We start from the raw sequence: 24,882 nt of genomic DNA on the forward strand, positions 1-24,882 counted from the left end.
CCAGTAAATAATTATGACATTTAATGCTTGCTAATTAAAATAGGATAGAAGGCATGTGGTAACTAGCCTCCAGGGTAGCTGCCTAGCATTCACACCTTTATTTGGTTCTCTCCGTGCTTCTGTATTCAATCAGAGCTGGCCTGTGTGACCAGTGGAATGTATGACAGTCTGTAGATTCCAAGGCCAGGTCATAAATGGTATTACAGCTTCTGTATTAGTCTCTTGGATCGCTCATTCTGGTGTAAGTTAGTCAGCATGATGTGAGGATACTCAAGCAGCTCTGTGGAGAGGCTCACATAGGGAGAATTGAGCCCTCCTGCCGGTAGCTTGGACCAGTTTGCCAGCCATGTGAGTGAGCCACATTGCAAGTGAATCTCCAGGCTAAGTCAAGCCCACAGGTGCTGACAGCCTAGCTGATACCTGACTATAACCTCATAATCAATTGTTGTCTCTTGGATGTTTCAGACCCGCAGTTGATCCTAGCAGGTATTATTCAACAAATGACTGTTAATACCTTCTATATACTTAGCACTGTGTAAAAGTATTGCAGTGAATATAAAAATTAAAAAAAACTAGGGCCTAAGTTTCTTTATCTAAGAGGATCAGCACTGAGATTAAGAAACTGATCCGTCACAACTTTGTAAAAACCTTTTTCTCTGCTCTTCACACCTGTAAGTTAATGTACAGTTATTAAAAGTTTGTGTTGCCAAGCCTCCTCTCAACCTTTCCTTCAAGATCAAAGCATCATGTAAATGATGATGATTGAACTTTCTGGACACCTTTCCTCATGTTAGGTGCCACGTTCTCTCCTCTTCCTATAGCAGCTATAGGCCATCTTAACACTTTGTTTTGTTGTCTTTTATGTCAAGCTCTTCACATTTATTTATTTATTTATTTATTTATTTATTTATTTATTTATAAATATTTTATTTATTTGAGAGAGAGAGAACAGAAGTAGAGGGAGAACTAGACTTCTGAGCAGAGAGCCCAGTGTGGGGCTCAATCCTAGGACCCTGAGATGAGTGACCTAAGCCAAAGGTAGATGCCTAACTGACTGAGGCACCCAAACACCCCCATCCTTATGTTTTTTTTGAATAAATGAAGAATTGGATTGGATTAGCTTTGTGATTTCTCTTTATGATGTGGAATATCTTAAATGATATTTAAAAGGGATTTATGGTTCACTTTCATATATAGTTTGATTCCTTAGAATAACCTTTTGAGATTCATGGTTTTGTCATCCTTTTCGAGATGAGAAAGTTGATGCTAAAGTGACTTGCCCAAAGTTTATGGTTAAATAATTTAAAGGTAGGAGGCAAACACAACTATACCATTAACTAATTTTGTAGGGTAATCAGTCAGTGACAAATTGTTGTTATTTTTAGTTTCACTGTGATGTGGAAACGTAAATAGTATTGTGTATTATGGCATTGAAGCTAGATGCAAAACTACTATTTCTATTTGATCTTTTTGTCTCATTGAAAGTACAGAAAATTTTGTGGCAAAAAAAAAATCAAGTACAGAATAGAAATTTACAAAATTTCATATCTAGTTTTTGTAGTTTAGTAATACCTTTTGAATTAAGTTTTTGGTTTTTTTCTTTTTTTCTTCTTTTTCTTCCCTTTACATCACTACAAATCTCTTAAAGATCTGAGGGTCATTTATGTCTTCCTGTTCGATATACACATTCCTTCCCAGAAGCCTTACAGAAGTTCTATCGTGGTGAGTTCAGGTAGGAATTTCTTACATTTGTTTTATAAATATTTTAAAATGTGCCATTAGAAATGCTATTGAACAGAACAAGTTAGATAATATTTGGCTTAGGCATTGGCCTAACATCGTTATGTATTACTCTTTGTGGTTACTGTTATTAGCTGAGTCACAAACACCTCTACCTTTTTTCTAGTCCAACTGGAACTGCATAGAGAAACCCTGATAAATGCCACTTGGTCTGTAATCCAACTGCAAGAAGAGGGGTTTCTCCATCAGTGAGATAGAGGCCGTGTTTCTATTTTCTTAACGTTATTTACATGTTCTTAGCAGTTTGGTAGAGATAATTAAAACTATTGGCTAAGAATAAGTGTTCATATTCTTTGACATTTTATATTTTTATCCTCTTCTTCCATCCAGAAGACTGAGGGTTGGATTTACTCTACCATACTGAGGTTCCCGGTATCTTTATTTTACATATTAAGTGTTTCTTAAGCAGGGGAGTGTTTTTTCATATTTCCTTCACTTAATTTGTTCAGCGACCAGGCTGTCTTGAAAAGAAGGGTGGAGGGAGTCACTGAGATGGAGATTGTGATTATACTAGAGAGAGCCAAGTTGGACTACTTTATATTTCCTGACTTAGACTAGATTTTTATAGTTTGAGAAAGTTTTTTGTCTATTTTTTGTGAAATTAAATCTTCTTGACTTCTGGAATCATTAGTAATGATTCTAGTTTCTAGTCATTTCAGTATGGCACCTTTACAAATGACCAGTTATTAGCTATCAAGTGGGAGTATATTTTTATATACTAATCTAGCAGAATCTGTCCCACTGGCTTTTTGCTACATCAGTTTTTGGTTTTGGAATCAATTGTACTTGATTTTTTTTCCTTCTATCAAAAATGTCATTTAAGTTTTAGGTGTAATCTCAAATGCTATGAAATTTATCATTGATTTCTTTTTACTGTAAAAAAAAAATCATCCTTATAGAACTCTAGGGGAGAGAGTTATGTCTAATCACCCTAACACAATATTAATCTCAGAGTCCTTTTTTTTTTGCCTATGTTACAATTTTATATGAGTGAAATACAACTATATCTAACTCAGTATCTTAGATTTAATGGATACTTGATAAAGAATTTGACTTTAATTCATTATGTGGGAGATTTTGTACAAATACATAAGATATTTCTACTATATTTGAAAAGAGAACTAAATCTCTAAATTTCTCTTTGAGGAGGAACCTGTGGGTTTTAGGTGTTTCTGGTATAATTTGTTTATGGAATAACTAGTTTTTTAATATGAATTTTTTAATTTGGTGAAATTATAATGCCTCATCCTAAGTTTACTTTATCTTAACATAATTTTCCTTCACTTTCTAAGGTGGTTATGGAGGCAGCGAATCAGGTTGTACCTTGAAGGGACTGGTATAAACCCTGTTCCTGTGGACCTTCATGAACAGCAGCTAAGTTTGAATCAACATAGTAGAGCTTTCAACATTGAAAGAGTTCATGATGAAAGTAGGTAGATGGGAATTATATGTGTTTGGGCAATATTTAGCTTTTCATTCCTTTGATTTCTAATTTCTAGAAGTAATAATTTATAATTCACTTATTTGGGCATTTTAGTACCACTGACCACACTTAAGAAAATACAGTGAACTCCTTCAGATATAAAATGTATTATGACTAGATACTGAAATAAAAAACATATTTCCAGAAGAAATGTTTTTCTAGGGTGAGTTTAAAAACCTGTTGATTATGAAAGGATTATAAAATGTCTAAGAGAATAGTTGATATTTAAGGAAAGATTTTTTTTTTTTTAAGATTTTATTTATTCATGAGAAACACACAGAGAGAGAGGCAGAGACAGAGGCAGAGGGAGAAGCAGTAACAACCCATGATCTTGAGCCGGAGGCAGGCAGATGCTCAACTGCTGAGCCATCCAGGTGTCCCTTAAGGGAATCTTAAGGAAAGATTCTTAGCTTTAATCTTTGAAATGTCAAAAAGGAGAAAGCAAGCAGTAGAAATAAAATGATCTAATCTGTAGAAGATTTCCTAATAATTACACTTGTATTCATATTTAAATATATATCATAGTTACAGTTGTTGATTAAAACTTTTTTGTTGGGAAGTTTTGCATCCCAGCCTTAAGATTTATGTTTCAGACATCTCTGTAAGCTCCTAAGGGAATATTAGTATAAGGTGATATGCAGCTTTTTTTTTTTTTTAAGTGTTAAGATGGATTTTCAGTCTTAAGTTAATTTGTGGTTTGTAATTTAGCCATATTTTCCCACTTTTTCCAGTAATTGTGGCTTTCCTGGTATAAGAAGACCCTGAGATATACTATCTATGGACTACATAAAAAGATACCTATTTTTTTTTTTTTTTTTTTTTGTTCCTCCTGTGTTTCCTTTCTTGGCTAAACTTACCAGGAAAAGCTATCTTTATATATCTGCTTTGTCTGTCTTGCATGATACCTGATGTTTATGTTCATTATTTTCAGACTTTTTTATGCTTTATATATTAGGCTGTTCTTACAGTATGTGTTCATGTCATGTTTTAAAGATGCTCGTTCTCCCCATCCCGCCTCCCCAAATCATATGCATATGGATTCATTGGTTTTGGAATGAAAACCAATGTTTATAAAAGACTGCAGTAAGATTTTAAACTTTTAGTTAGAAATCTTACTTTATCCCTCACCAGAAGAAGGTATTGCGATCTCCAGAGATGTTTAAGATTTGGCCCTGAAATTTACCAGTGGCTTTATAAGAAAGCTGTAGATATGTTCTGTCTCCCTTTCTGATATTACAGAACATGAAGACTCCTAACTCTGGGAAATGAACTAGGGGTGGTGGAAGGGGGAGGAGGGCTGGGGGTGGGGGTGACTGGGTGGCGGGCACTGAGGGGGGCACTTGACGGGATGAGCACTGGGTGTTATTCTGTATGTTGGCAAATTGAACACCAATAAAAAATAAATATATTATTAAAAATAATAATAAAAAAAGAAACCTGTAGATAAAAAAAGAAAGCTGTTCATTGCTCAGATTCCTGTCTCAGATTTGCTGTTTACTTAGTTTTACAAACTAAGTTAATGTATATAGAAACAAAATCACAGAGTTACTAAGTAACATCCAGTAATCACTCACATCTGATTAATGGTATTTCTAGAAAAAGAAAACATTCAAAATAAAAATAATACAAGAAAATTTCTCAAAACTTTGACACCATTCTCTGAATTGAAAGGACTCACAAGTACTTAGCATAACTAATGGTAAAAGATTTCACACCAAGGTATGTCAGAATGCTAGGGATAAAGTAAAGCTGTAGGCTTCCAGAGAGGAAGTGTTGGTGATTGTGGTCATTATTTTATATATAAACAATCTGGAATCAGAATAATTTTTGATTTCTCAATAGTAATACTGGAAATTGCTATGCTTATTATAATAACTATTTTGTTAGTAATAATTATATGGTATTTACTTTGCCTAGGCACTATTTTAGAGTGCATTTTTGTGAGAGTGTTTTTTGTTATTTTGATAGCTTTATTTTGTGAGAAAAAGTTGAGGAAGATTTTAAGGTATATCTCATTTTTTCTATTTAAATTGTCATCAAATTGGTAGGAAACATTTCTTAGGAACCTGCCATTTGGAATTTTGGAATAGAGGAATGGGTTTGAGATTAATAAGTATGCCACCATGTTTGATCCCTGATTTAGGTTTCTAATTTAGAACAAAAGATTACAGAGAAAAAAAAAATTCTAGTTTTGTTTTGTTTTTTTTTTTTAAACTTTCCAACTTAATCCTTTACTGGATTGTATTTGTGTACAAGTTAATGAGGAATACATTTTTACTACCTATATACTTCCAGGTGAAGGAAGGTAGGGTTGGTTTATTGACTACTATTTTTAAATTTTTTCATCATATAAACTAGCAACTTTCTTATTTGAAAAGTTGATTGTATTAATTTGGATAAGTGAATTGGTTTGATAAACAATCCCAGAATCTCAATGGCTTAACAGAATGGTTTGTTTCTAGCTTCTTTCACTGCCTGAGGGCTGTTGAAAAACTTCCAAACCGTGCCCGCCACCATCTTCTAAGGCCTCTGAGTAATGTTTTGGATCCTCTGTAGAGAAAACAGCATGGAGGATCTTAAGGGAGGTTTTAGGAGCCATGTTTGAAGCATTAATTTTCCTCATATTCCATTGGCCATTACTAGTCTCATAGGGTGTACCCAATGCAAGTAGACCTAGAAACATAGTCTAGCAGTATTGCTGTGTAAGAGATGTGTAATCTCTTATACAGCAATGGTCCCTGTCCTTAGTATAACAATTCTGTATTTAAAAGTACAAATTATAATTAATTTTGTAATCCATTCTTTTGGAGAGAAAATTGTTAATTGTCCTTTTCATGTCCAATTGAAGTAGTTGCAAATGAACAATTTCATTAGTTAGATCATGTTTGGTAGTCAATTAGCATGAAAGTAAATATAAGCAGAATTAAGATGATTGTTGAGATTTGAAGCAGTCTTTATTCTCTTGTTTGACAAAGAGTTTCAGGTGAAATTCAATAAGCACACATTTAAAAGTGCAGTATGGAGAGGAAAATTAGGATAGAGAGATTTGGAAATAGAGGCAAAAAGTCAAGACCTTATAAAAGATATGGTACAGTTTGGTGAGAAATCAGATTTATTAGTAATATTTAGCGAGTACCTACTGTTTGGCATTTGCAGGAAATCTGTGGGGAGATATAAAACAAATTCCATTAGGAATTACCTTATGTAAAGAAAAATAATTTAAACAAAAATTTTTGACATGTATGAGAATGATATACCTAGTACCAAATTAAGATAGTTTCAAAAGTTAGCTGTTGTGGTCTTTAGTGCAAATTTAATTAATACATCAAATTTTTAAATATGCCCTTTTGTATCAAGTTTTTACAGCTATGAGATTGAGCTGATAATGCTAGTCCATTATACAATTTAGTCAACAAGCTTTCATATGGTCTTTGGCATTATAATGACAACTTGTTATGTTTGAAAGAATAGTTGGGTCTCCTGTAGATGGTTAAATCCAAAAGAAATTAGATATATGTAATTAGTGTCCAATAAACATATAAACAGGAATGTTAACAATCATGCTAACAAGTCAAGAGAATGTTAGATCAGTGGCCATGTTGGTAACAGTGATGGAAAGTTTCATTAGTGTAGTAAGTGTCTAATGTGTATTAGATATCTATTGCTAAATAACAAATCACCCTCAAATTTAGTATCTTAAAACACAAATATTTAGATTTCACAGAGATTGTGAAGATCAAGGATCCAGGAACAGCTCAGCTTGATAGTTCTGTTTTAGGGTCTCTCAAGCAGATTGTCAAGCTGTCAGCCAGGACAGCAGTATCTGAAGACCCGACTGAGACTGGAAGGTTACTTCCCAGTTCATCACATGGCCATTAATGGGAGGCTTCAGTTCCTCACTATGTTGGCCTCTACGTTGGACTGCTCATGAAATCCACCCCCTCCCTGCCCCTGAGCACATGATCTGCAATGAATCTGCTATTGGTGACATTGAGAAGATGGGGTTGGCCTTTCCAGTTGGAGACAGATAAAAGATAAAAGTAAAAGAAACAATTTGAAGGTGACAATTGCAGATTTGATCCCAAAAGCAGTGGGAATCCTTTGGAGGGTTTTGTGTGATGGAATTAGGTTTAAATATCATCAAGGAAGATTACCTTAACTGTGCATACTTACTTATGGAGTAAAAAAGACAAGGTGGATGTGTTTTTAGGAGTCATGAAAGGTGATGTGGCAGTGTCCTTCCAGTGCTACTATTGCTAGAAACACTTTTGAGGTTTTCTATTTGGAAAAAAAAAAAAAATCAATTTGGCTTCCAACATGAACCATGCATGTAATTGTTGCTTAAATCCAAAGTGGCTCTCCTCTGGAAGTACTTGACTATTTCTTCCTCTGAAGCTTTCAGAGAAAAATTAAGCATGACAATAAGATTCTTATAAGATGGATAAAAATACGTCATCATTCTTGAAAAATTGTTTCAAGAATAATTGAGGTTTATTTTGGAGAGAGAAATGCTTCATTACAGATATGTTAGGTGATTTTGAGGTTCATTATGAATGCTTTATGAGATTTAACTTATGTTAATATTATGGATTCTATTGAAACAGAAGTATGAATATTTTAATATTTTATAAAATTTAAATCCTAACATTTCTAAAATTTAAACATTTTGTCTTGAACATTTATTTATTCTTTTTATTACGTATAGGGCCAGAGGCTTCAGGACCCCAGCTTTTGCCAGTGAGGGCACTAAATGAAGTCTTCATTGGGGAGAGTCTATCATCCAGGTACTTTTAAACTGTTATCTTCAGTTTGGAATTTAATGTTTTAGTATTTTTTTAAATATTTATTTGATTTCTACAACCTAAGAATTGGGAATAATTAATACACTATAAGTGATAGAAATGAATTATTTAATGAAATATTCCAAAACCTTCTCATGGATTTATAATACATGTTAAGAGGAAAGAAGGGTCTATGAGCAAAAGTTTGTGAAACTAGTTTAAACCAAGTTACCCAGGTTCCATTACTACAGAGCCTTTAATCTATCATAAAGGTGCTTCATAAACATTTAAGAGAATGATATACTAGGCATACATTTGCAGTTGTTATAAAAATTTTATAGATAGTTCATATTAAAACTTCCTAATTATCTTAATAGTTTCCCTTAAGGCTGATTTGTTTGCTTATTTTTATTCAGCATCCAGTTAAGGGATTATGCATTGCATTTGGCCGTTTTGGCCCTTTAGAATTAAGAATAGTTCCTTAGTTCCACTGTTGTTTCATCATTCCTGATATTAATATTTTTGAATAGTCTAAACCAGTTGGTTTGCACAATATCCCTTGTTTTAGATTTGTATGATTTTTTTCTCTGCATGATAAGATTCAGACTAAACACGTTTGGCAGGAATACTATTTGGTGGTAATTGTATCCCTAATGCAACATTATAAGCCAAGTGTATTGACAGTTTAAGATTTGTAATCATTATTAGAAAAAATTAAGGTTAATAAAGCTATTCATTAGGAGTATAAAAGTATACTATTGTTTTATTACTGATGAAATCTGTTTTGGGGTGTTGAATAGAACTTAGGCTCAAATTGTCAGCAGAATGTTTTTTCAGAACTTTGTGTGATATTAGTTACCTCTAATAAAATGACTGCCATAATGTGAAGTTAATTTAACTCTTGGCTGTCATTTAGAACTTGCCTTCTCATTTTTGTAGATGTAAGTAATTTAGGGGTGGAAAATTACAGATGAGTCTCTGTCTCACTTTGCTGCTACCAGAACTGTGTGACACTCTGAAGGTCATGTGGTTGACTTCTCTAGTTTACTGAGAGTTCCACATATTCTGAAATTCTGTCTGTTGACCTGTCTTTTCATAAGTCTATGATGAGAAATACTTGTCTTAATTAAAGAAGATATCCATGTTTTAGCCAATGACTAACTCAGGTAGTACTGAAAAGAACAAAGCCTGATTCAGTAGAATGCTTTGAACAGTGTTTTTCAGCTGTAATAATTTTGATTAATGTAATTTAAATTTATTCAGTAAAACATATTGTGTACCTGTACATGTAATACATAAGTTACTAGGGATGTAAAGATAAATCAGATAAAGGTAGTAAGTAGCATCCTATTTTTTTAGAAGATGGTAAAATATATAATTTAAAAGTATTTAAAAGTAAAATTCTTTGAATCAAATAAAAATATACTCTTTAAAGAACGTAAAATGTGGGATGCCTGGGAGGTTCAGTGGTTGAATGTCTGCCTTTGCCTCAGGGCGTGATCTGGGGCTTGAGTCCTCCATTGGGCTTCCTGTGAGGAGTCTGCTTCTCTCTCTGTGTCTCTCATGAATAAATAAAAATCTCTTTTAAAAAATGTAAAAAAAAAAAAAAAAAGATATAAAGTGTAAATACTTATTTTAACATAGTAATAAGAGCCTTTGTTATACATAAGTTTTTTTATTTTGCTCTATATCAAGTTTGAAGCAATGTGGAAATAAATAATGGATACTTTGTAACAGAAGGCAGGAGATGTAATTCTAATTAGTGATCTAATCTAATCATGATTACTAAAAACATAGGCAGAGAGCAACAACTAAATGAAATTGGACAAAGTCTGCTTTAAACAGATGACAAATGCCATTTGCAACAACATGGAGGGACCTAGAAGATACTACATTAAGTGAAATAAATCAGTGAAAGACAATTACCTTGTGATTTCACTCAAATGTGGATTTTAAGAAACCAGTAGAAAAAAGAAACAAAAATACAGACTTGAATGTAAAGAACAAACTGGGGGTTGGTGGGGGGAATGGATGAAATAGGGGATTAAGAGTATATCTTGATAAGCGATGAGAAATGTATACAATTATTGAGTCACTGTATTGTATGCCTGAAATTAATATAACATTGTATGTTAATTATACTTGAATAAAAAAATAATAGATGACAAAGGTAAAAATGTTTGAATTTATGCTTATTCTAGAGTAGCCATTTAATGGTTTATGTTATGGTTTGTGTATTTTAAAGGTTGTAACTTTTAAGAGCTTCCTACTAGTGTTGTTTTATAATTTGTACTTACTAAAAATCAGGTAACTTATAAAATGAAAGGATAACTGGGATTGATTGACAGACTTTTGGGAATTCGGTAAAATCCACTAGATTTTTAGCTTGAATATTTTTATTGTCTGAGGCAGGAGTGATTTGATTGGTTTATCTCTTTAATAATGTCTGCTGCTGCTGCTTTTTGTGTTCTTTGAGCCTCACCTTATATCCTTACTAAGATAAGGACAGCAGTTGGTTCGCTTCCGATGCTATTGAAAAAGTTTTCACTATAGGAGGTATTAGAATTTGTTTTAAAAGAATCTATGACATAGACCCTTAAGGCAGAAAGGAAATGAACACTTATTGGATCCCTGCTATGTGCCAGGCTTTGTGTATATTGTGTATATTACCACATCAGACACTCATTGCAACCCTGTGAGAAAGGTAGTTGTGTTTATCAGTGAAAAAGTTGAGATTTGGAGAGTTCACTTAACTTGCCCATGGTCCTATCATTAGTTAGCATCGGAACTGTCATGTATACCCAGTATTTCTATATTGAGGCTTCACTATGCCCTGAAAAACTTAAGTGCTTTGCTTGGAAAATATGAAGTGCAGCAATATTATTCCTGCCTCATTTATAATGTTCTTAGATTTAAGAACATTTTAAAAGCCCAATTTTTTTTTTCTTTTCTATTCTAACCTAGAATGTCTTATTCTTGGGCTGTAGCAGTGGACAATTTAAGAAGAAGTATACCCACTCTAAAGGGACTGTGAGTTTTATTGCTGCCTTAAAAAAATAATTTCCCTGAAAACAAAAATTCTGAGTTGACTAATCTTGATAAACCTGCATGTGAGAATGACACTAAATTTGCTCATCATTTTGGGCTCAACACCTCTCACCTGCCTATACTTTTCTTCCTCTCCACCTGTTTCTCTTCTATCCCCACTTACCTCTAATCTCTTGTTTCCATGTGATTCTAGCATAATAGCAGCCATTCCTATAGAGTTGACTGGATTGTCTGAATGCAATAGGCTCCTAATATGCCTAAAATTCCTAATTTTCTAGGAAGACATAACAAAACTATGAAATAGGTTAAATGTGAATACAAGGCCTGCTATCTTTTATGAAGAATGGTAACTTCAAAGAAAACATGTAAAGGAATGTTATGCCATGTAGAACCTTTATAGATTGAATTTGGCAGGATAAACTGAAAGGGCTAAAATAAGAGATAAATTATCCATTGAGTGTTACAGTGTTTGTAAACATGTCTAATAAATTGTTACTACTGCAAAAGCTATATTAAGAGTTTAACTTTTTTTATTTGCTGGACAAAAACAACCTAGTGTTGATCAATGACACCATTATTTTAAGCTACAGTTTTACAAAACAGGGTTTTACATGTTTCAAAAGTTTTTTGAATAATTGCAAATTTATATGTTCACAGAAAGAATAGTGACATTTTTGCTGGTGTCAGAAAACCCATTTGATTTCATTTTTATGAACTACTCTAAGAAGTAGAAATCTTTAAAGAAATTATAATTCTAGTTTTATTCCTAGTTTTGCCCACTGATGCAGTACTGGTTGAGAATTTTCTTTAGAACTTTTTCTCTCAGCTAACCATCAATTCAAAAGGCACATTAGGATGTAACTTAAAAAACACAAATTGAGCAGAAACTGTTGGCAACTTGAAGGGTTAGATGCAGACTGGATCTATCAAGGACTAGCTACCAAGAATGAAACTCACCTCAGAATAGTATTTTCTTTTTGAATTCTGAAATAAGGCTCTGTATATGTTAGATTCCATAAAAACAGTAATAGCTATGGTAGGTAAAAATTTACAAGCAGCCCCTGTTTGAAATGTTAAAATACTGATAGAAAGGAGCATATATGATCAGAGAGGGATGGAGATACGCAGATTTTTTTTTAACTTTTTCATTTAATCAGTATTGGTATTAGCATCATGGTGTACACACCTACTAAGTCAGGTATGTCTAAGTCAAGCTGGCCCACTTAGATTTCATTAGTTCTGAAGAAATGATGTTTGTCTTATTTACTGTGAGCCATAAATTTGGCAAATCCAGTTTTATATTTTCAATTCATAGGGCTTCGTACTATGAGATTTCAGTTGATGATGGTCCATGGGAAAAACAGAAGAGTTCAGGGCTCAATTTGTGTACTGGAACAGGATCAAAGGCCTGGTGAGTAACTTGGGATGTTGCTTATTGACTTTTGTGAAATATTTTAAGTAACGTAATTTACCCGAGGCTGCCCATCGGTGTATCTAAAGCCTCTGGTACATGAGAGGTAGCCTGGTTGTTATGTTTGTTGGTTCACTTTCTGCTCTACTCCTCAGTTGGGTCCAGAAGTCCTGCCTTGACTTCACAGATTAGAGCTGTAGATTTGGTCATTATTTAACCTATTGCAGTAGGTTTGTAGGAAAAAAAGAAAATAAATGTTTTGGGGGACTATGTTTTTTTTTAATGAAAAATATTTTAATAGTAAAAAAATGAAAACAGTACAACAACAGCAGCAGATGACCCGGAGGTTTGTGCAGCAAAGGGCTAACTGGAGAGAACTGGGCTCCCATAGCTTACTCTCTAACCTCTCTCTCTCTGGGTGATCACTGCTGCTGCTGCTTAGTTATACACATGCAGACGCCCCCCTTTGATCCACAGCTCTCTTGTTTCCTGAGCACAAACTCCTAAACTACCTACTAGAGAGTGGTAATAGACCTTCAGATTCAACATATTCAAAACTAAATTTATTATCTTCAATTTTTGTTCCTGTGATCTCTGCAGTGCTTAATAGGATCACTGTTACCCGGAGTTCATGCTCTAGAGAAAAACTTTGCTCCCAAAACCTTGCTCTTATTTTGAGTCTCCCTGTTCTTCACATACCAGTGTCTGAATCCTGCCAGTCCCACCTCTCAAGTCCTTGCCCCTCCTTTTCAGTTTCTCCTGCTATTTCTTTGGTCCAGGCCTCCATCTTCTTAGTGAGTATTCTTTGTGCCTCGCCCTTTAGTTTTCAGGCTGTCACCCATACTGCCAACAGAGTGATATTTCCAAAATGTAGATAAATTTGGCTAGATCCTTTCTGTGGTGTAAAACTTTCATTTATGTCTATGTTCAGTTTACTTAAGTCTGTGTTTAAGACCCTGTAAATAAGTCCTGAGGAATCTGCCCGGCCTGTTGCTGCCCTACCCTAACCTCCAGCCCACTGGAGGAACTGCAGGCTACTTGCAATTCTCGGCACAAGCCACGTTCTCTCTGGGCTTTTTGTTTTTGTTCAATGCAACTTCTTCCTGCATTGAATGCCTAAATGTTCTCCACTTTCCATCCCCTGGCTTGAAAAATCCAGTCTTCAAATGTCATGCTGTGTAGGAAATCTTTACTAGAATCTAGTTTTTTTTCATTAGCATAATGAACCTTCTTTTGGTGCACACCTCACACTTTTGCCTCGTAGCACTATTTTTTTTTCGTAGCACTATTATAGATAGCATTTACCATGTTATTAGTTCTCTAATGAGCTGATACCTGGCTGGTTCAAGCAACTTGAAGCATTTGGGGTGGTGACTCATGGGTTTGTGTGTGTGTATAGCACAGTACCTAACACATATTCATTCAATTTTTTTTTTTAAATAAATGACTACATGCTCACTAATACAGTGGAAAACTGTACTTATTAAATTGTAATTTTAAGTTTGGATAGTTTAAAATATAGTAATACTTTTGCAGTATTTTTTAAACAATTGTGAAAAAGATTTTAAATATATGTAGGCAAAATAGCATAATCAGTATCTATGTACCTATTAGCCAGTTTCAGTAATTCTCAACATACGCAATCTTTTTCTCTGTTCCTGTACTGTCTCCTTTTATCGCCTATTATTTTGAATTAACATTCAGACATTACATTCAGTAATGAATGAATGTGACTTTAGTAACTTCACATGTTTTTTAAAAACAATCATCATTTTTGTCAAATAAATGAACCTTTGGAGAAAATGAAAAGTATCATTTAAAGATTGGATAACATCTCATTTTCCTGAGGGCCAGTGAGAACTACATTTCTAAAATGATTTTTAACAATAATTGTTTGAAAAATAAACTTAATTATCTAATATGTTATAAAATTATTTTGTAACCCTCCCATAAAGTGAAAACATTATAGTTAACTGCTTTATCATAACATCTTTTCTGCTCATCGTGATGTTGTTGAAAACTAGATTGAGAATCAAAAATGGTTTCCTTTATCCTCCTTTTCCTCTCCCAGTATTCTGTTCCCCCCAAACAACTGAATAGAGTACTAGCACGGAAGTTAAAGAGACCTGGCTAAATGACCAGCCTTTTAGCTCTGTGATCTTGTACAAATTTCCTTTTCTGCAAAGTGAGGGGAAATGGAACAGATAAAATAAGATTACTTTATCTTCTGAATTGTGATTCTGTAGTTCTGTATAATGCATTATAATATAAGCTATCAGTGATTTAGCCCCTGCTACTTTGAATATAATATGCTAGGTGCTATTTAATACCTTGACAATATTCTTACAGAAATCATGCAAGAAAGTAGTAGTATTTCTGTTTTATAAAATAGAAATTGAGGCTTCACAAGGATAAATAATTAGGGTGAAGTCACAACTAGTGTCAGAAATTGGATTCAACCACAGGTGAGCTTGACTACAAAACCAATGCCTTTTTGATTACCCGCTTTTAAATGCAGAGGGGGAGCTGTCTATAGAATCCATACAGCCCAAAGATGTGTTACTAGCTTATATTGAAGAATTAAGTAGTAAGAGCATAAAGAATAAGAGCCATTAGACTTGTAAAGTAGTCCTGCCATCTGCTGCCACACACCTTATAGCTGAGTCCTGTGATGATGGTGGACAGAAGTATGGCTTTGATTAGAATTTCAGTCTTCTCTATATTGCTTATTAAAGTCTCCTGTCCTCTCCAGTGTTGTAGTCTAGAACTCTGTCACTAACTATATTCTGTCCTTGTTACCTTGGTCACTGAGTGGCCTCTGTCTTCAGCCCTATGTAGCTTGCTTGCTTCTAACATCTTCTACCTTACTCTGTACCATTACTGATCCTTCTTTTGCTGTGACTGCATTTCCCATTCATCTTTTGTTCTTTTTCTCTTCAGAATATGGGAGGAGAGAAGTCTGGGGGGCCAGAAGGGCTGAGGGAAAGCAATACATTTCTATGTGTTTGATCAAACTACCATTTCTAAGCATTTTGTCTTGAGCTACATATATTATTTAAATTTTCAAAAATACTCGAAGTAGGTGATTTTATTTTCATTAATAGAGTATTAAAAGTCTCTCAAAGCCATGTGACTAATAAATGGTGAAGACAGGATTTAAGTTCTGCACTTAACTCTGAAATGTAGATCTCAGGAATCACTAGAAAGAAAGGAGTAGAATAGCCTATTTATTTCTTTTAATCTTCTTTTAATTCTGGATACATAGATAAAAGTTTTCCTATGTGACCTCTCAGTCCTTGCTTTGAATATGAAATGTGGAAATGTATAACTTTGAATAAGAAAGTTACTGTAACTAATAAACCCCCAACCTTAATACAGTAGAAGTTTATTTTTTGTTCTTATAAAGTCCAAGTGGGTCCTCACTGGGAGGTGGGTCTCCAAGTGGTGGCTCAGGGATCCTGGCTCCTTCTATCATGTGGCTCAGCCATCTTTTAAACATAGCTCCTAGTTACTCTACTTATTTACATTAAGCCACAGAAGGAGGAAAAGCATGGAGGATCACCTGTGGGAGGCTTAATATGGGACACAGGCTTAGATGTGTTGTGCATGACATCCACTTTCATTCCTGTAGCTAGAACTCAGTCACATGGCTTTATGGCAAGAAGGATGGAAAAGATAGCCTGATTATGCACCACATTCAAAGAGTCTGGGGATTAGCTATCCCATTTTGCATTTCTAAAAATTCCTCTACAGGACAGAGGATGTAGGTGTTATGTTGGATAGCAAATTGTCTCTGAATTGTCTCATTGTCATCTCTGTCCTCTTCCCAGTGTGGAACACGATTTGCTACATTCACTGAGAGAAGTACTACAGAGTCTAATCACATATATTTCTGTTGGTTTTTAAGACTGTTGCCAGTTCCCCTCCATACGTTCTGTCTTAGCCAGCTTAATTAAGGGTAAGTGTTAAGTGAGGAGAGAAAGCTTCACTAACTAAAAAAGATACGAGATTCAATTTGTCTTTCAATTGGATTGTCTTTAGTGGAGGTTATGTTTGATTTTAAATGGGAACTCTTAGAATGGTGAAGGTGATAGACCTAGGAAAAGTCATCATGTGCTAGTTAATACCTTCTTAGGCATATAGTTTGTCTTTGATGTAGAATATAATCCACTCCTAAAGGGAGAGTGAACTAGCTGAGATCCAGATTATAACCATAGGAAATTCATCTTAATTTAACTCCAATTCTGAGGACTTAGTTGGGTTATCTTGTGGTATCCTGAATAAGTCCTAGTTCTTGGACTATTAGATCAAGTTGTGATCGTATGAGACTTTTGTCCTCTTAAATTAAGTCTTAATTTCAATATTTTAATTCAGTGGAACCTAATAAACATAGCTTATTTTATGTGACTTTTAATTTAAAATAAAACAGTATCTTCCAATAATGTGAATATTCAAAAGAATTAGAATGTAACTCATGCACATCTCTTTCATCTGATATTTTCATTCAGTATCAAGTTCTTGCCATGAGCCAGGTGGTGCTGCAGATGCCTTGCCTTGTAGTGTGACAGTCATTCTAAGGAGAATAGGTATCTCGAACCTCATACTAAACAATGGGTCAGGACATTTAAAGTATTTTGCTTCATTTCATGCCACTTAGTAAGTATGAGCAAAGGTACAGAGGCAAGAATGGGCTTGGTGTGGTTGCAATATGAAATTGGAGAGTAGATAATCCTGAAAAGTAGAATAGGCAGCGGCAAATTTCGAGTTTGTTTGTTTTTTTTTTTTTAGCATAGTAATGTGATCTGTGAATGGCCCCATAGTTTTATTTTTCATATAAAAATTTGTGTATCTGCACTAAGAGAATGCCTAAAATATCACATTTCTTAAAATGTGAAAGGCATAGGGCTAGAAGGGTATGCAAAGGTATCTATTGCTCCTCCTCCTCAAAAAGGTTGAGAGTCACTGAATTACATTGAGAGTGTGTGGGTTGTTATGCTATACCTACCTGTTCACTGAGTTATATGATGAGGCCATGTGAGAAGAGTTATGAAGCAGCAGAATTCTCAATTACTGGAAAGAATTAAAAAACAAACACACACTTCCTTAACCAACTTTGTAGACCCAAGGACAGAGCTACTTTTAAAAGTGATTCACATTTGTGTTAACATTTGTTCTTAAGTGGGTTAAGCGAGGCATCACAGCGGTAAAGTTTTCTAATCTTTTCTATTTTATAATTTAAAGAAATATTTACATATTAAAAATATGTTAAATAGTTTAAAAGGCTATCAAATGAAAGGCTAGTCTTTTATTTCATATCTCTAGTATTAATCTCCAGACACAACCACCCCATATATATATATATGTTATATATAAATAGGAATGTAATATATACACTACATAATTCCTTTGGTTTTTTTAACTTATCAGTTATCTATTAGCACATATAGTTCTGTTTGTTTGTTTTTAATATCTACGTAGTAACATATTTAACCTGCTTCCTATGGATGAGTTATTTTGCTGTTATAAACAATGCTTCAGGAAATATCCTTGTACATGTCTTTGTATATTATAGATGCAAGTATACCTTAGGATAAAGTAGTAGATTAAAGAATCTGTTCCTTTTAAATTTTAATAGCACAGAATTGCCCTCCAATGGCAACTTCCATAATCCCATCAGTGTATGAGAATGTTTTTCTGATGCCCATTCCAATATATTATCAGTCTTTAATTTGTATTTCCTTAAGTAGTAGTAAAATTGAATACTTTTTCATATAGGCCTGTAAACTGTGTACTTTGCCCACTTTTTAAAACTGAGTGAAGTGGGGGATCCCTGGGTGGCGCAGCGGTTTGGCGCCTGCCTTTGGCCCAGGGCGTGATCCTGGAGACCTGGGATCGAATCCCACGTCGGGCTCCCGGTGCATGGAGCCTGCTTCTCCCTCTGCCTGTGTCTCTGCCTCTCTCTCTCTCTCTCTCTCTCTGTGATGACTATCATAAATAAATAAAAATTTATTAAAAAAAAAAAAAACTGAGTGAAGTGGCTATTGTCTTTTGGTGTTTTTTTTTTCTTGATAATTCTGAGAGGTTTTTGTATATCAAATAGATAAATTTCTTTTTCACTTTTAGTATGTTTTTTAGAATGAAAGAACTTATGTGATGTTTGTTTTTAGGTCATTCAATATTAACAGGGTTGCAACTCAGGCCGTGGAAGATGTTTTAAATATTGGTGAGTACCAAAATAGCTATTAAATGTTATAATTATAATATGATATGTAACGTATATATTTTATTATATATTAGCTATTATAGGAGACAAAATATTTAATCAAGATATTTCCCCCTTTCCTTTTTCAAAAGCAAAACGACAAGGAAATTTAAGTCTTCCATTGAACAGAGAATTGGTGGAGAAAGGTCAGTGACTAATCATAATTATAATTACTGAGTCTCATTTATGTTCTACATCAATCTTGAGGACATTATTGTGAAGTTTACTTGTCTAATTAGTAAAGCACAGTACTTTTTTGACTCAGGCTCTTGATATACCTTTACATATATTTAAGCAAATCTTCTCTTTAACTTTCTCCTCCCTACTTCTGTCCAGTTACTTCAGGGTTCTCTTGAGAGAACTAGTCCTATTGGGAAAGAATACTGATCTGGGATTTTGAAGATTATCTCAGTTTTATGACTTGTTTTAATGTGGTATTCAACTAAATGTTCTTTCAAACCTGATTTCTTTGTACAGTTGTTTTTAACCAGTTTTTGCTTTGTCTACCAACTCTCATATGGCTTTTCATTATTCGAAGCAGGTCCCAAAGATTTCTAAAAATATCTTGAATAATGGCAGTTTCATTAGAGAAAGCATCTTGCCTATCATTTTTTAAGACTGGACTGTACATTAAGACAATTAACTTATGAATACTTTGACATGGTATTTTGGAAGGGAATTTAGCAAGGGACTTGTGCATCCCAAGTTGTATTTTTGAGTGCCTCAAGCTCTATCTAGTTCCTTACTTCTATTTAATTACTAGTTTTGTAGCCCATCCCCAGAATGTCTATTTCTGCTAGATTGTGGTTGATGTAGGCTCTGGTGGCCTAATCTTGGAACCTAATTCTCATATATAAGGTTTTTGTTTGTTTGTTTTTTGTTTTTAATGGAATGTGTTGTGCGTGCCAAGAAACTTGCTGCCAAACAGACCTTTGGAACAGAGTTGCTTTTAGGTTGGGGATAGGATAGCATACATTTTTCATTTTGTACCTCTCAGAAGCAACCATCTTTCATTGAATATGCTTATACTTTTTTTTCCCCTTTATAGTAACAAATGAATATAATGAATCGCTGCTCTATAGTCCAGAAGAACCAAAAATACTTTTCAGTATTCGAGAACCAATAGCAAACAGAGTTTTCTCCAGCAGTCGTCAGCGTTGCTTCACCTCAAAGTAAGCTTCCAAAGGCTGACTGTACTTTCATCTCTCGTAATTAAAAGGAGTCTTGGTTTTAAAGTATTCAGTTTGATGAAATTCACTCATTCAAATTTAATCTGGTAGCTAAAGTATAGAACTCGTGGAACTAATGTATCATGCTGTACCCTAGTGAGAATGGTATTTCCTTTCTAATATATCGTACTATTTTAGAGAAACTAATTGATTAGAAAGGGCATAATTATTTAATTGGGTGATATGGATCTGTTGTTTTAATCTATTAAATCACAATAAGATCAGATTATCCCTTTAAAAGAAACTGGAAAGCACCTTTTTTTCCCTCATATGCTCTGGGATAAAAGCAGGATAAACATTCATATGAAACCTCAGTTGTATAGCGATAAACTTTTAGAGTAGGACTCATTTCTTTTACCTTTCCCCTATAAGTGCCCCCCCCCCCCATTCTATCAGATTTGATTTTCTTTTGAAGGGTAGATGTAAGAAAACATACATAATTTATTTTGTAAAGGTTGCCCAATTTTCCAAACAAAAAAAACTTAATGGAAAAATGTCATTGTCTCATGGCAGGTAAAGAACAGTTTAAAATTACTGCTTTACAGTGTACATATTCTCTTTTTTTGAAAATACAGTTGATTTTTTTTTTCTAGGAAAAACACTCAAACTCATTTTACTGATCTGAGAGTTAATTTTGATTAATCAACAAATCTACTCAGTTTAGGTGAGACTACAAAGACATTTAAATTTTTGTTCATATAAACAAAATAAGCTTCATGAATTTGGCAGTTGGACAATATTCCTTAAACATGTCATAAAAACACTCATCAACAAAAGATTGACGAATTGAACTATATTAGAATTAAGAACGTCTGTTAATCATGACACCATTAATAAAAAAATAAAGGCAAGCCACAGAGTGAGGTATTTGCAGTACACCTATATCCAACAATGGACTTATGTCCAGAATATTGTAAAAATTCCTACAACTCAGTAAGAAAAGACAACTCAGTAGAAAAATTGCCAAAGTTCTGGACAGACATTTCACAGAAGAGGGTATCCAAATGGCTAACTGTATGGAAAAACATCCTTGACCTTATTATTCACGTGGAAAATGCAAATTAAAACTACATAATCTGATACCACACATACCCACCAGAATAGCTAAGATGCTAGTCTTACATACAGTATTGTTAGGGATAGTTTGGAAAGTTGTTTGGCAGTAACCTACCAAAGCTGAATATAGCACCAGCAGTTCCACTCTTAGGTATCATCCAACAGAATCGTAGAGACACAAATGTCTGCAACAAAAGACATGCTCAAAAATATATGTAACAGCATTACTTCCAGTAGTTAAAAACCCAGATGTCCATGAATAGAAGAGATCCATAAATTTTGGTATTTTCATACAATAGAAGTATATTCATACAGCAATGAAAATGAACACACTACTAACTAATAACCACGGATAATTGGTAGTAACCACGGATAAATTTCACAAGCATACTGTGAAGCAAAAGAAAGCTAGACACAAGCAGACCTCTGGTATTCTTCCATTTATATAAAGTTTAAGAAGACAGAGCTATTACTGCGATAGCTGACTGGCATTAGGATAGCGGCACGTATAGGAAGGAGGGGCCAGGAGCAGTGATTGGGAGAAGGCAGTGATAGAGCCCCTGAGGAGCCGGGCAACATTCGATTATTGATTTGGGTGATGAATACGCAAATGTGTTCAGTAAGCTATACACTACAAATTTGTGCCTCTTTATATTTTGTACTTAAGTAAAAACTATCCATGAAAATAGTTACATTCTTATTCGGTAATAGTACTTGTAATAACTCAACATTTTGTCATGAAAAAAGCCTGTGAGTTCTGTCAAGCCTGAACTTGTTCTCTCATAAATGTTTGAGTGAATGGTGAAATACTGGTGAAATATCCTGAATATTAGATTTTGATAATGTACCCAATGTTACTCTCTCAAACCGAAGAACCTGATTTTTAAAATCAAAGCCAAATGATCTGCCAGTTTCAGTAAAAATTAAGGTTTTTAAAGAAGCCATAATCTAAGGTTAAGGAAACTTTTAATATTTAATGAGATGTTTCTTTCTGCTCAGGGTGTGTGTTCGTTCTCGTTGTTGGGATGCCTGCATGGTTGTGGATGGAGGTACTTCTTTTGAGTTTAATGATGGAGCAATTGCTTCGATGATGATCGATAAAGAAGATGAGCTTCGAACTGTGCTTCTAGAACAATGAAAGATTTCCTCAGATGACAAATAAATTTTGATTACTGGGAAAATACTTTCACTGCAGAAACAGACTACCACTCATGAAACTACATATTTTGGTTATTATTGAGACTGGTTGGCCCTGGGCTTCAAAGGTGACCAAGAAAGTGAGATTTGTATTATTCTTTTGGATTCAGATAGAAAAGATTGCTTGCTATGTTAGAAAATGGATGGACTAAACTGATTTAGAATTGATACCAGTGAAATTTCTATATTGCTTACAGTTGGTATCCAATAGTACTGATATCTTCTTAAATTTAGAGAGGTAGGCTCAAATAAAGGAGTAAATGTTTAGGATTTGAAATTTCACTGTACAAGTTGTTTTTGTTTGTTTTTTTTTCCCCTTCCCTTTCCCAACTACAGAATTGGTCAGACCAAACAACTATCATGATTAGTGTATATTTTTTATAGTACCTAAAAATCAAGATTTTTAAAAATTTTGATGGAGAATTTTGATAAATCCTGACATTGACCTAATTGAAGTAGGTAAATGTGTTTTTTATATGTGCTTAGAATTTTCTAATTTCAGAGTACAATACTATTATGGCTCTATTGATTTAAGACGTTCAAACAATCGTTTTTGAAATTATCAATGTTTTCATTGGCTTTCAGGTTAATTTTGACAGTGCTGGAGGTGAAATACGTGTATCTGGACAAAATCATGATACTGTTACAAATGGATTATCCCATAGCTATTTTAGGTCATAGACAGGTTTTGTTTTGTTTTGAATGCTTTTGAATCTTAATAGATTTTTTCTATTTAAAACTCTAACATGGAATCAAAGACTAAAAGAATGAACATACTCTTTTAGGAGTTTGATAAAACCTTTAAAAAATATTTTCATCTAGTGTTAGGAGTAGTGTCAGAAAATGGATTCTTTAATAAATATGCAAAACATTAATTTTGGAATTGCCTTATTTTTAATATCATGGTAGTTTTCACCTCACTCATATTCCATGTTTCATACATTAGTTTGGAAGATAAAATGTTATGGCGCCCCCATCACTGTGAGAGTTCTTTTTAGTTTGAGAGGAAATTACCTAATTCTTGATCTACTTATAAGTAATCTTGGAATTTTTACAGAAAGCACCTATTGCTGCATTATGAGACAACTGGTATTCTCATGCCATTTACTCAGAGTTGTATCTTTTTTCACTTGCTGTTAAAAAGTTATTCAACATTGAAATATTTATTGAACACATAGCTTGTGCCATGTACTATGTCAGATGCTGGATATACGTTGATGAAGGAAACAGACTCTATTCTAAGAGAACTTGAGTCTAGTGAGCTCAAATTCTATGAAAACTAGGACGTATAATCAAATCGAGTGCTATTTAGTTTTGCCAACATTTTAACATGTTCTTGTCAAATTTTTAGATAAATGTTACTATACAAAGGTAACCTAGGTTTTGATGTATATCCAGAACAAGAATCTGTTTTTCTTTTTTTCAGAGTATGTGATAGACACTCAGAGCAGTGTTTACATGATGTATAAAAAAAAAAAAAAAAAAAAAATCGTGTTTTCCCAGAGCTGGATCTAGTTTTTGGCTTGATTTAAATTGATATACTGAAGATAACACTATGGTATGGAATTTCAGTTCTTTATAAAAAATTCTCTGAGGTTTAAAATACCTTCTTGACAAAAATGCCAATTCCATCTTTATATCAAGCAAATCTGATTGTCCAAAATGGTACCATATGTTTGTTAATATGTAATATATTAATAGGCAACCTGCTCTGTAAAATTGTTCATAAGCCATATTTTAAAAGTTTAAAAAATAGTTAATGTTCTCCATTTGCAGTATAACTTCTAACATTTCTGCTATGTGGTGGGGATTTATTTGGAAGAGACAAGAAGCAAAGGATATTACAATAGGAGAAATGTGTTTATGAATGAGTTAACCCTTTAATGGCAACTGTATGTGAATAAACATAATTAAACTAGTGTTATCTTTTTTTTTTAACTACATTTGTTTCCTTAACTGTTAACAGCATCATTATTGGAAAACCAGATTTTCCCGAAATACTATGTTTTAGGTCTTTTCCAATGCTGTGCCCTGTTGACTTCATTTACTGCTTATATTTCACCTAGAACTAGGACTTACTATATAAGCAAAGGGTAAAAGTACTTGTAAGTGCAGACTGCAGATAAGTTTGACCTACTATTTTTGATGCTCCACATGTATTTATATTCATAGCCCCAGTAAATCAAATCATATTAAATGTTTTACTAGCCTTTAAATATAAAGAATTTCCATTCATTTCGATTTTAAATATCAAAATATGTATAAAATCATTAGAACCAGTTAACACAAATTTTGTATCAAAGATTCACTTGGTGCACATGGAACATTCTTCAGAATAGATCACATATTAGGCCACAAAACAAGTCTCAACAGATTGAAAAAGATCAAAATCATACCATGCATCCAATCTAACCACAATTCTATGAAACTAGGAATTAGCCACAAGAAAAAAAATGGAGGTTAAATAACATGCTACTAAACAGTGATTGGGTCAACCAAGAAATCTTTGGAATGCAGCAAAAGCAAGTATAAGGGAAGTTTATAGCAATACAGGCCTACTTCAGGAATCAAGAAAAAGCTCGGACAACCTAACTTTACACTTAAAAGATCTAGAA

General features: G+C 33.8%; 1 protein-coding gene and 1 long non-coding RNA gene across 4 annotated transcripts in view; one reads left to right on the top strand and one right to left on the bottom strand.

Annotated features, from left to right (window-relative positions):
• The window catches only part of NADK2 (NAD kinase 2, mitochondrial), a 43,709-nt gene extending 19,518 nt beyond the window's left edge, over positions 1–24,191 (top strand). For 2 of the 3 annotated variants that reach the window (XM_038535309.1, XM_038535311.1), the window contains 9 exons: positions 1,649–1,732; positions 3,093–3,229; positions 7,989–8,067; positions 11,029–11,094; positions 12,428–12,523; positions 18,691–18,746; positions 18,878–18,931; positions 19,834–19,957; positions 22,070–24,191. In XM_038535309.1, the coding sequence (XP_038391237.1) occupies positions 1,649–1,732; positions 3,093–3,229; positions 7,989–8,067; positions 11,029–11,094; positions 12,428–12,523; positions 18,691–18,746; positions 18,878–18,931; positions 19,834–19,957; positions 22,070–22,208 (835 nt within the window). In that variant the 3' untranslated portion in view covers positions 22,209–24,191. The remainder of the gene's footprint in view (positions 1–1,648; positions 1,733–3,092; positions 3,230–7,988; positions 8,068–11,028; positions 11,095–12,427; positions 12,524–18,690; positions 18,747–18,877; positions 18,932–19,833; positions 19,958–22,069) is intronic. The other variant, XM_038535310.1, reaches the window with a different exon arrangement.
• Positions 6,373–15,283, bottom strand: LOC119871568. The gene is made up of 3 exons (XR_005358589.1): positions 15,176–15,283; positions 7,457–7,561; positions 6,373–6,444 (listed from the first exon to the last, which is right to left on the bottom strand). It is a non-coding gene; the product is annotated as an uncharacterized LOC119871568 (long non-coding RNA).
• Positions 24,192–24,882: the final 691 nt, after the last annotated feature.

The sequence above is a fragment of the Canis lupus genome, chromosome 4 (assembly GCF_011100685.1).
Source record: "Canis lupus familiaris isolate Mischka breed German Shepherd chromosome 4, alternate assembly UU_Cfam_GSD_1.0, whole genome shotgun sequence".
NCBI lineage: Eukaryota > Metazoa > Chordata > Mammalia > Carnivora > Canidae > Canis > Canis lupus.